Source organism: Centruroides vittatus, unplaced genomic scaffold (genome assembly GCF_030686945.1).
Source record: "Centruroides vittatus isolate TY-2023 unplaced genomic scaffold, ASM3068694v2 contig_3262, whole genome shotgun sequence".
In the NCBI taxonomy this organism is placed as follows: domain Eukaryota; kingdom Metazoa; phylum Arthropoda; class Arachnida; order Scorpiones; family Buthidae; genus Centruroides; species Centruroides vittatus.
The window spans coordinates 93,453-107,021 of NW_027122093.1; the positions used below are offsets into that span (position 1 = coordinate 93,453).

Sequence of the window (13,569 nt, forward strand, 5' to 3'; positions counted from 1 at the left end):
TGCGTGTTCCTTCCTTGGTCTTCCACGCCCTCTTTTTTGCATATCAGTTTGACTTGTGTTAACTGGCGAATGCTGAATCGGGCCAGGATTAGTTTCGACTCCAGCCATTATTAACAGCAATAATATTAGTTTTAATGATAACATAATTAATATTATACCTTTAAAAAACTTTTACAATTATTGTATAATCAACGTTTCACAAAAATACGTTTTCTGAAGCAGGTCAATGAAAAAGTCGCCAGCACTGATGATGGCTAGAAGCGCCCCCTCCTTTTTTGGTATTGATACCTGTATACTTAAGAAATATTTCTTAGAATAAATTAAAGTATGCCAATTAATTCTCTGTTATTAACGTCATCCATTGTAATTGGTATGGTTGCTATTTTGTGTTTTCATCATTAATTATTGCTGGACTGTTATCAACAAATGCATGATCTTCAGTGTAATGTAGTATTTCTGCATTTATGTATCTGTTCTGAATTCTGTTCATTGGAATGTTTGAGTATTGTTTGTAAAATAAATTTGCTGTGTTTATAATTGTTCTTTTCGATCACCACCCTTTTGTCTTTATATTTATTAAAATTATTATTTATAAAAAATTTCTGAAACCATTTCATATATATTTATCAATATTTCACTTTATATTATAGACCAAATAATTAAATAAGTAGTTAGAAATTACTAAATTTGATTTATAAATAATAAGTGATACAAAAAAAAAAAAAAAAAAAAAAAAAAAGCAATATTGAGATTTACCTGTGCTCTTTCCCCATCGTATTTAAACTCGCAAGTGAATTTTGATTTTTCAAATCTTTGCAATATTTCTTCAATTCCTTTGGTGGGATGAGCTAACATTGGCTTCAAAGGAATTCCGGGAGTTATGTGACAATGATCAGGAAGTGCCTCTAGACCTTCCGAAAGTAGGACCGGAATAATCAGATCATAACTAGGACACTCGCTAAAAAATAAAATAAATAATTTTTTTTAAATAAAAATGATATCAAATTGTTTTATAGATGATTACTTAAAATTAAGTCAATTATGAGATCTGAGAATACATATTAACATACTTCTGTTAGTAATGCGTTTCGTCAGATTTAATAATTGACTTTTCTTTTTATGTAATCTGTAAATAATATGTTTAATGCATATATCAGTACATAAGACCTAGGTTAATGAAAGTTTTCTAATTCAAAAAATAATTATGTAATTAGTTCAATAACATTATAATTAACAACAAGAAAAAGGAACAAAAAGGAATTTTCCTGCAATAGTCACTCAGCAAGGAGTCTGCAGTGAAGCCAAACTTTGACTTATTTTTCTTCACTTTCCAAAGATCATTTTCATTATTTTTTTTAGCAGTTATAAAATACTTTTGTGTCATATAGTGATAATGCATTTTAGTTCTTTCCATTTTTCAAAGTATTGTATAATAAACAAGCAAATATTTAGTGTGACATCAAAGTATATTAACTAGTGCATAAAACATCAGCGATGGTTTTCCTCATATGCTTTCCTTATTTCTGAACTTGAGCCTCACTTTCATCACACAGACCTCCGTCTGAATCATCAAGACCTTGAGGTATTTCAGAAAAACAAAGCAGTCGTCATTTAGGTATTTCAATATATTGTGGAGAACAAAACAACAAATGATTAAAGATGGTACACAGTCCAGTGCAACTCTCATTACATAAGCTTTTGTTAAAGTGTTTTCCTTTGGGAGTCTTAGGGTCATTGTAGGGAGTCAATGACCAAGTGCAATACTGCAGCTAGCATATGAAGTAGAAGTACATCTTTGGACTTCTTCAAACTTTACATTCCAAGCTACATTTCCAAATCTGACTGATGTGACACAAGTAAAACTACTCGTTGACATAGCGTTTGACCTGAGTGTTAATCATTGAAAGCCTTTTCTCTTGACAAAATGTCCCCACGAAGGCCAAATTTCAAGATTTGAATGTATCCAGTCAAGTGCTCCAATACATTTTGGAACACTTTCACCAATTCTGCTTTGCAGTCTTGTTCTTGCTAAATGTTTTCAAAAATCTTATCAGTTCCATGTTTGCAATAATTCAGTCAGTTACCTATTTAGCAGTAATGCACTTTAACTCAGTTTTCTGTAAATGATGCTGTAAAACTTTAAAATTACACATTTAATTATCTTTTTGACAGCACTTGGCTGAACACTAATGTTGTTTGCAACTCATCTGAAATTCAACATATGATATACGTGGTACGATCCAAAAGTTTGGGGAATGCAGTAATCTATGACAACAAAAGCATGTATTTGAAGTTACAGCGTATGAAATGGATTCTACCAAACCACCTCTACGTGTTCAGGTTAATTTCACCCATGTCACGTGATTAAACCGCGAGCGCTGCTGTTTTTTTCCGTAGATAGTTACCTTTGTCCTGCAACGTAATCAAAGTGGAGTTTCAAGAACAACCTCCAACATTTCGACTTCACAATGGTAGAATCACTGTACACCTTTCTTAGCAATTTTAAAGTCTCCGTAGGTGTTTTACCTAAACGCTGACAAAATTTAATGTTGGAGATTGTTCTTGAAACTCCACTTTGATTACGTTGCAGGACAAAGGTAACTATCTCTGGGAAAAAACAGCAGTGCTTGCGGTTTAATTACATGACATGGGTGAAATTAACCTGAACACGTAGAGGTGGTTTGGTAGAATCCATTTCATACGCTGTAACTTCAAATACATGCTTTTGTTGTTGTAGATTACTGCATTCCCCGAACTTTTGGATCGTACCACGTATATTTTCAAAATATCATCATTTTAGTTTTGAAGGAAAGGCCACTTTCCCTCATCTCATTTTTATAACCAAGAAAGTAGTTGGCATTCCACATCACGTTCTCTTAAAAAATTGGTACAATTTCTTAAAATTGGTACTTACAATACCGATTATGGGTCTATACTTCTTAGTTTTTCTTGGCAATATTATTGGATGCAACAAAGACATTTTCTCTAAGTTGAAAATCAAAAATATGTGAATATGAAATCTTTTGCTTGTGTTTTATAGGTACCTGTAGAGATATCTACAAATTTTTTACAGTATTTACTTAAAAAATCAAAGCTTTTACTTATTTCTATTCACAGATTTGTGAACATTTACTAGTTTTAGCAATCAGTGTGAATGAAACCAAGCTCTTACTTTTTGCTTTTAGTAAAAGCATTTATTAACTTTTATTCATCAAACTTCTAGTAAATGCTAGAATAGTAGTAATCAAAGTATTTACTACTATTTATTCAACAAGCCCATTGCATTCAAATTGCTAAGTACTATGAGCTAACTCTCTAAATTAAAACTTGTAAATTATATAACTTTACAAGATATCTTACAAACAATGCTTGTTTCAAGGATCATGATCGAGCTGTAAAAAAGCTTAGTAGCAGAGACCAGTCTATTTATTCACATATCTGTGAAAAGGACACTGTGTTATCAAAAAGGGGCTTTTGAACTTTATAATAGAAATGCTCTGTACTTTTATTATATTAAATATAAAGCAGCAAAACATTAAAAAACTATTATTGTTCAAGTTTCACCTTTAATAATGCCATCTAGTATCAATGTACTAAACTATTTTGCAAAATACCTTACATTACTTTGACTTATCCATAAGCTTTAACTAATAAGAAAGATTCTTTTGAAAACATTACTTGAAAAAGAAGAATGTTGGCCATTGTAAAGAACATATCTAATGCTAAGATGACTACATCTTACATAATTAATCATGATTTGGTGCAAATTATCAATGTTATAAGTGGAACCACTAATTATGATAAAAAATAGATGGATTACTACAGGAATAAGGAAAAAACTTACAGCATAGCTGTTAAAATTCAGTATTCATGCACCAAACACTGCTAGCAGGTTTTCCCAGTCACAATTTCTGCCTACTGCAAGTCAATGACATGAGTGAAAATTTCCAAATTCATCTTACAAAAAATAGCAGAACTCTTAGTGAGGTTGAGGCCAAAGTTTTAAATGCAAAAACGTGTATGTGAGACGTTCGGCGCCGCTTTCCTGTAAGCCTAGAAATTTGACAATGATGTTTGGAAAGTCAAGCATGATTACACTGACTTACCAAACACCATTGTAAAACTTCTAGGCTTACAGGAAAGCAACGCTGAACGTCCGACGTACACGTTTTCGCGTTTAAAACTTCGGCCTCAACCTCGCTATTGTTTCCATAGCAATGGTTTTAGGAAAATTTGATTGAATCATGTACTTTAAATTAATTATTACTGATTGCACTAATTCAAATACATTATAAATAAGTTACACTGTATTTTATTTATTAATGCTGAAATGTAATTATGTTATAAAATTTAAATGTCAGCTTAAAAAATTCTATTTTGACAAAGGTATGTTGATACAAAGCATGCCATTCCAAAGTTTGTCACTTTCACTTAATTGTCAATATTCGATAAAATCTTTATAAAGCTTGAAATTTGAAATGTTAATATTGGTTTATAAACCAACACAGAGAATTGGTATAATGTGAGCTATTGGAATTAGCCATTAATTAATCTGCATGCAGCTGTTTTTAACAGTTCTGAAAAATTTATTTGTTGAGTGAATTTTGGGCCATCCTAAATATATGAAAGAATTTCTCTGCACTTTACTCATCTTATTTTATTAAATCTCAATTTCTTAAAATTCTATTTTTCTAATAATTTACAATCATTACATAAAATATTAAAAGAGCCAAGATGTTGAACTACAGTAAAAGTTAATATGACTTACCAATAAGTCGATTTTAGAATAGCCACATTTTCTTCAAATTTTTTCTTAATACTTTCACTTGATAAACCTTTTAGTGAATTAAGTATTTTTGGCGGATATTCTTGATTCGGCGGCGTCAGCACGGCCGCTTGAGCCAAAGCCGAGAGTATGGATTGTTCGGCCAGGCCGACTCGAAGCTTACCACTTAGAGAACGAATGAGATATCTTGCTTCACAATGTCGACACGCAACAAACAATCCCTTAATCTTCTCGATCTTTTTATTCATCGACTAAAACATCAAGTAATATTTTTATTAATATATAAATGTTTTGCTGTATATGTAGATATTATTAGATTTTAGTCTCTGTAATCCAAAAATTATTGGTAGACCAATCTCACAGCTGTAAGGACCGAATTGAGCCGGTCCAAGTTTAAATTTTAATTATTTCGAAGTCCTCTCAGGAGATAACGATCGAGATCCGCGATAACGATCAAGTTTCGAAGGATGTACAATCTTCCGCCGTCAAACTCACTTCCCTCCTTCTCAGGATCCGACCTGAGTCACGGAATTCAAGTCATCATCCTCTATCGCAATTGGTGATCGTGGCGGAAGGGACTTAGAGTATAAATAGGGGGGAGATCTCTAAGAATGGGGTAGCTGACGTCCGAAGAAGACGAACTGCCCGGCGACACCGTATCCGACTCGAAGGCCAAGTCAAGACGCCGAAGCCTCCGCCGACAAGCCAATCCTGCCGCCCACCTGTCGCTCCGCCAGAAAAACGCCCAAGTCCGACGAACATTCCTCGACCAAAAACGCATCACCGAGAGGTATGAATCCCCTAACCATTGTGAGCTCTCTCTCTCCCGCGATTAGGGACGGGATGCGTAGCGTTTCTGTAGTAGTTCCTATGTTCCAATAAACCATTATCTGTGTTGTCCTGTTATACGGATATTGCCTTTCTTTATCGACGACCCCACACACACTCCTCCACTCGACCTGACAAGTAACTGACCGATCCCGATAAGTCGGGATATCGCGCAAAATTAGCCATCCTTGACAGTGGGGCGGGTCTTGCCGACCTATTCGCCGAGAACAAGGAGGTCCGACTTCCGTCCTACCTCCCGGCGTTTCCCACACAGCAATATCATTGGCAAATTGATTTTATTTAGAATTACATCATATGCATTTCGGGTTGGTCTAATGTACTCCAACCCCTCTTCAGTGCTAAACCAGAAAAGGTTTTTTTTTTTAGAACACGACATCAATGTATAACTACGGCGGAAATGTTAGAACATGACATGAATTATCTAAAGTGTTTCCTAGTAGTTATACATTAATGTCGTGTTCTAAAAAAAAAAACCTTTTCTGGTTTAGCACTGAAGAGGGGTTGGAGTACATTAGACCAACCCGAAATGCATATGATGTAATTCTAAATAAAATCGATTTGCCAATGATATTGCTGTGAGATTGGTCTACCAATAATTTTTGGATTACAGAGACTAAAATTGTAATAATATTTTTATTATTATTAAATTTGTATTTGTAATACAATTTATCATAATCTAGTTACTATAATTTCATCAGTTATTATGTAATTCAAGTGATAATTAAACAATAGCATTTCTGATTCAGGAATTTCCGGGACAAAATTCCTGGAAAATTTCAAAACTTTCTTTGTTTCAAGTCCCGGAAAAAACAACTAGAGACTCGAGACTTTTATCAAACTTTTAAACGTATCATAATATTTTATGATTAGTTTCTGAGTATAACAATTCCACATGACTTCAGGCAGAAAGAAAAAACAAAACACTACAAAATTTAGAAGTCAAGTCAAGTCATTTTTTAGGACCTCCCCACCCCATCATTTGATTCAAATAATTGAAAAATGGAAATTTGAATAAAAATGTCTAGTATTTCCCATTGAGCCTTTCAGAAAGTTTTAATGTTTATAGTTTTTAAAGAAAGAAATGACTAATATGAATGTACTGTACAATGAAACAAACCAAGTGCAATGAAACAGCCACAGGTAATAGAAATAAACAATTATTATTAAAGCAGTTCTTGCCAACCTTTGAAGAAAAGGGTAAAGACGGTAAAAAAAATAGTTAGCAAAATAGCCTCCCTACAGGCAATAAGTGAAGAAAGATAATTATAATAGTGGCAGTATCAATGCTTTTAATGTCCAATGCATTGTCTCCTCAATTCCTCAATAATTTTTAAACATTACATTACTAAAATCAAGAGAATACACAATAATTTTTGATTGTAATGTTTAATATTTAACAAAATTCCCTGACTTTTCTCAGGTTCAAAAAATTATCCAACCTTTCCAGACTAGTAACCATGTCTTAACATCAACAGGACAGGAGGACAAGAAAAGCATTTTTGTTTTCAAGAATAATTTAACCAAAATTAAAAATAACTTAAACATTATAAAAAATTATATTTTATAAAATTAACTTACAGCATTTCCAGTCATTTTGGCAATGTCTTTCAGTTTGTTATACACTCCTGGAATTGTTAATTTTGGGGGAGCAAACATTATTTTTTGAGTTCCACGGCAATTCTAAAATATGGAGGTGTATTATGTTTATTAATGATATATTTAATTACATATTAATAGAAAATTATTTTATATATTACATATTTAATATGAATGTATTATACAGTCGACTCCACATAAGTCGACACCCAGATAACTCGTCACCGTAGGTTAATTAGTCAGCTTTCTGTGGTCCCAGCCAACTTACATAGGCAATAATGTTATTAATGTTAAAAAACTCGGTTTACTCGACATCGTTTAACTCGTCACCACTGGATAAATCAACATACTTTTTCTGTTTCACACTTTTTTGACGTCTGATAAGTCTACTCTCCTCCTGAAAAAATGAGTTCACACCGTACAATAAGCTGTGTGGTGTGAACTCATTTTTCAGGGGGGAATTGACTTATCAGAATTCTAAAAAGTGTGAAACAGAAAAAGTATGTTGATTCAGTTCATCTATACACACTGGGGTGAAAACCATATAATTCTCTTGTAAACCTTGTCATCGGTGCTGCCAATATTTGTACGCTAACGTTTTCGGCCCTTCACTAGGTCCTTCTTCAAGCGAAAATTTATTCGATTTTCTTTTTAGACCGTTAGATCGAAGAATATCCGCTTTTTGGATAAAATTCGAATTGTTCGATTCCGTATCCATGAAAATCGCGTGTCAATAATATTCCAAATTTTACGCAAAATAATCACGCACTTATTTTTGTGACGTAAACTATCAAAACGCAATCCAATCGCATCTTTTCCATGTCAGTTCCTTGCAACGGCCTCTTTAATCATTTTGCCTCCATATGTTCGAATCGGTGTCCCGAATTAGCGCCTGCCATGCCAAAGATAATTTTATCTCGTCCTTCGAATTGATCGGTTGGGTGTACGAGAAGGCTTTACATATCTCCACTTGCTCTAGCCATCGAAGGCGGTCTGTGTGTTGCATGGCGATGAGGAGTTTAGCGCTCGCGAAGTCCGCTGTTATTTCTTGATCTGAAGCGTAAACGGCAAGCGCAGTGTTGTTTCTGTTATTTCTAATATCCTGCTGATGTTCTTTCCACCTAATTTTATCCTTATATAGAAGAATTGCGAAGAAACAAGAAATACACATCGCATACAGACGATGCCCATCGATTTTTCAAATCCTCCGGAACGATACGGATAGGCCGAACAGGAAAAAACTCCCAGGGGTGTACGCAGTCCCTTTAAAGGACCATAGATTTAACAGAGAATTAATGTACATTGGCGCCACAAAAAGATCCGTTGAAATTAGGTGGAAAGAACATCAGCAGGATATTAGAAATAACAGAAACAACACTGCGCTCGCCGTTTACGCTTCAGATCAAGAAATAACAGCGGACTTCGCGAGCGCTAAACTCCTCATCGCCACGCGACACACAGACCGCCTTCGATGGCTAGAGCAAGTGGAGATATGTAAAGCCTTCTTGTACACCCAACCGATCAATTCGAAGGACGAGATAAAATTATCTTTGGCATGGCAGGCGCTAATTCGGGACACCGATTCGAACATATGGAGGCAAAATGATTAAAGAGGCCGTTGCAAGGAACTGACATGGAAAAGATGCGATTGGATTGCGTTTTGATAGTTTACGTCACAAAAATAAGCGCGTGATTATTTTGCGTAAAATTTGGAATATTATTGACACGCGATTTCCATGGATACGGAATCGAACAATTCGAATTTTATCCAAAAAGCGGATATTCTTCGATCTAACGGTCTAAAAAGAAAATCGAATAAATTTTCACTTGAAGGAGGACCTAGTGAAGGGCCAAAAACGTTAGCGTACGAATATTGGCAGCACCGGTGACAAAGTTTACAAGAGAAGTATAAAGTATGTTGATTTATCCAGTGGTGATGAGTTAAACGATGTCGAGTAAACCGAGTTTTTTAAAGTTAATAACATTATTGCCTATGTAAATTGGCCGGGGACCACAAAAAATTGACTATGTAATGACGAGTGACGAGTTATCCGGGTGTCGATTTATGCGAAGTCGACTGTATATTATTTGTTTGTATAATGCAAAATATGTAGTAGCATACAGATTTTTTTTTAGATTTAAATTATAACAAAATTTTAAAGAACTTTTTAAGTATTTCAAATCAAAATTTAAAAAATGTAATTAAATGTAAAGGTGGAAAAATTATGTACAAATATTTATTTCGAATGACAACAATTATGCAGTTTTTTCTGAAAAATCATTTAAGAAATGCATCAAATTTTTCATGTTTTTACTGGCTTTTTCATTATTTTTTCGTTTTTGAAAACAAAATCATATTTTTATAATGTGCTAAAATTTATTATAAAATAAAAAATATGCTTCAGGCTCTACACTCAATGTTGCTTTACTATAACACATGCCTATCTCTCATAAATAAATGCTTAATTTTCTTTCTCTTTAACCTGATATTTGCAATTTTACCTTTAAAACACAATCTCCTAACCTTATATACATTAATTAGGATATTTTGGCAAACTTTCCCAATTTTTCTACTTCAAATTTCCCTACTATGGTTTCTCCTTGTTTGCAGATTCAGAAATATTCTGAACCACTGCTAATATATTTATAAACTTTAATAAAGAATTATTTTTAAACAATAAATTTATGTGTACTAATTCTGTATCAATATTTAATAAAATAAACAGATTATTATATTTTATTTCTTATTCAGACTAATTCAACAATACAAATTAGTGATTAATTAAAATTTTCCAGTAATCAGAATCAAGCAAATCTTATGATTTCCAATTCTTAAAATGAATTATTTTCCAATCTTCCACATTTAATGAGAAAATTAATTATTTCTTTCAGTTGAAAATTAAAAATTTTTTCAATTACAATATTACCAATTAAGTAATAGTTTATTGAAAACTTTCATGTTTACAAAGCAGAGAATATGCAATGTTTGTCATGGCAGACTTTCTTTCGTATAATTGCACGACGAAAGATTACACTTGGTCAATACTGTCCTTATTTTAGGAGACAGGATGACATGATGAGATAGTTCTGTAGTATTTAACTTGACCTGTTTTGGGGAGAAAAGTCACCACTGTACTTGGTCCAAGCAAATACGTATGCATGCAGAGAAGAGGAAAGGGTGTGGACAGTTCTTGGAATGATTTTACATCCAATGGATATGTGGTTTTATTTTTTAACTAACAAATTATGTATTTGGAAATTTGTGGTTTAATACTTTTCTTATTCTCACTTACTTGTACTTCTACTGTATTAAAGTAATATATAAATAATACATTTTTTACACTGAAAAAAAGCATGTTTTAATTGACAATGAACTACTTTTTGTATGAACTATGAACTAGTAATGCAAATATAATTTTGTAATTTTATTTGAAACAAAGATTAAAGATTTATTGTATGATAAATTGTTTCCTAGTGTATACCTAACATGAGTAAGAAAATGTTTTCACATTTGCTATCTTGCATTTCACTGATTAAGAATTTTGAGTAAATGGGAATTACCTGTAATTTCTTTGAGTGTGGTATTGCAATATTAACTTTATCTGAAATAAGATCACAAATTTATTTTGTAGTACATAATAAAAGCATGCAGATCACATATAAATGGAGAATTTTTAGGCTTCTTTTGAAAGATTTCCAATCATTTTCCATTCTTAAATCTGACATTTATTAGTTAATGAATGTACCATGCTCATAATGTAAATTGTTAATTTTTTTAATTTCTAAAATAAACTTTAGAAAGAATTCAACAGAATCAGAAGAGAAATTTTGGTATTATCCCATCACTTATGTGTGTAAATTAAATCAATTTGAATGTGTCCCTATTTAAAATGAGAATATCTGATATATATATATATATATATATATATATATATATAATACTATAAAATACACTGCTGGCCAAGTAGAATGAAACACCATGATGGACTATAGATATTGAAACAATGGAGGCTTCCTTCATGATGTTGCATTTTGCTTGGCCAGCAGTGTATATTAGATGATTATTGATCAAAATTTGAATTCTAACAGAGTATATTCGTGTATATTGTCAAAAATTTATAACTATCACTAAGACACCTGGAATAAAAAACATTTTTTCAAAGAAATCCTCAAAGAAGAAATAACATGAAAGAATGAAATAATACAACACTTTGATGCATTCATATTGTACCTCAAAATAATTACAAAAAACTATTTAATACAAAACACTTACTTCTGCCACAAGCCCAAGATCACCTCTAACTGTTATATCTGCTTTAATTTTATCTACTGTTCTTCCAGTAGCTTGAGAAATTGCTTTCATCAATACCATATCTCCAATACCAAGTTCTATGCCTTCAAAATCGGGAGCCACTTTATTTAAACAAAGATAAACAGAGTACAAGAGGTCTTCGGGTGTTAGCACAATTACGGAACGAAAAAAGTTTGATAAAATTTCAATCATTTTTAATCTGAAATAAATGTTAAAAATTTATTAGTAGTTATATTCAGTACATTTATATTTAAATACAACACTTACTTCAGCCTGTGACCGATGTGAAAATAAACAAAATCAAATCAACAAACGTTTTCCGAACACCTTCCGTGTCCTTCCTCAGGTTAAAACGGCTGGATTCTTTTTTATAACACCATTCCAAACTTTTAAAAAAAATCCAGCCATTTTAACCTGAGGAAGGACACGGAAGGTGTTCGGAAAACATTTGTTGATTTGATTTTGTTTATTTTCATACCAGTCACAGGCTCAAGTAAGTGTTGTATTTATCTATTATACACCCCTGTGTGTATGAAAATACATTTATATTTGTTTTTAAAAAAATAATTACAGTATTAATATAATTTATTTCTGTAATATTAAAAACTTAGTAAATAAGGACTGTAACAATAGAAATCTGTAAAATTCAAGAGACTTTTTGTTTATTATTTATAATTCTGTTGTTGCATAGCAACAATTTAAAATACTTAAAATAAAAATTCCATTATCAGTTTTATTAAAGTAACTGTGCTATTGCTTTAAACAATGAATGAAATAGACTGTCAAAAAACAATTGTTGACAAATGGCTGGAAAAAAAGACATTTCATAACAAAAGAGCTACAAATTTCCCAAAGTACTGGAGTGTTAAATCAGTATCATAAGACATTTTCCATTTCTCAAAAGCCAGGTTCTGGTGGAAAATACGGTGCTTGCAGATCATGATCACAACTCAACCAGAAGATAATCAAAGTCATTTCCAAAAATCGCAGTATCTCAGTGAGAAAAGTTGCAAAAAAACGTGAAACAAATCAGACAATGGTTCAAAGGGCTAAGCAGCATGCAAGTACAAAATCATATAATAAACAAAAACTACCTAAAGTGACTAAAAAACAAAAAAGTAGTTAAAACTAGAGCTTGAAAATTGCAATCATTAACAGGCAAAAAAAAAAAAAAAATGCTTGTTTGGTTTTACATGACAAAATATACATGAAGACTGACTTTTTAACACTTTCAGGCTCGTGCTATTATACAGTGTTTGAAGGAGTTCTTTCAGAATCTCAATTGTCAATCGGTGCTGAAAAGTTTGGCTCAAAATATCTGATAAGACAAGCAATTTGCCAATGTGGATTGAAAAGTTTGTTGACAAAAGGAAATATTAGTGCTGAAATTTATATTAACAAATGTTTAAACAAAAGTCTTCTACCTTTTTATTATTATTTTAAGAAATTATGGTGGCCCTACTTTGTTTTGGCCAGATTTGGCAACAATACACTATGCAAAATCCACAGTAAGTTGGCTGAAACAGTACGAAGAGGTAATAAGCCACTAAACATACCACAATGCCGACCAATGGAAAGATTTTGGTTTCTTGTAAAAAATAAACAAAAAGAAAAAGGAAAAAAAAAAAAAAAACAGAACAAACTGCAAAAAGACATTAAAGATTTTTCTTTGAAGTGGAAAAGAGCAGTCACAATGACCAAAGGGGATACTATCAAAAATCTTATGAAGAGTATTTAAAAAAAAACTTTGAAAGGAATGGAGCAAAACTTAAATGTTATAATTATTTAAGTCTTAAATGTATTTTAAAAGACAAACTTTTAAATAAAAGTAAAAACTTTCTGATTACAAATAAAAAAGTTATTACTTTTTGAATTTTACAGATTTCTATGATTACAATCCTTAATAATATATCTTATTTCGAAATTATTACCAAATAAAATATACAACTTTTTGATTTTGAATGATTGTTTCTGCTGTTTCAGACTCTCGGTTATTCATATTTTATCATTTAGTAATTTTGCAGAT

General features: G+C 32.0%; 1 protein-coding gene across 2 annotated transcripts in view; it reads right to left on the minus strand.

Moving 5' to 3' along the window:
• DNAlig1 (DNA ligase 1) overlaps nt 1-13,569 on the minus strand; it is a 65,650-nt gene that overhangs the window by 31,716 nt on the left and 20,365 nt on the right. For both annotated transcript variants that reach the window (XM_067268415.1, XM_067268414.1), the window contains exons 8-11: nt 11,505-11,742; nt 7,214-7,315; nt 4,769-5,037; nt 757-958 (exon numbers count right to left, since the gene is read on the minus strand). In XM_067268415.1, the coding sequence (XP_067124516.1) occupies nt 757-958; nt 4,769-5,037; nt 7,214-7,315; nt 11,505-11,742 (811 nt within the window). The remainder of the gene's footprint in view (nt 1-756; nt 959-4,768; nt 5,038-7,213; nt 7,316-11,504; nt 11,743-13,569) is intronic.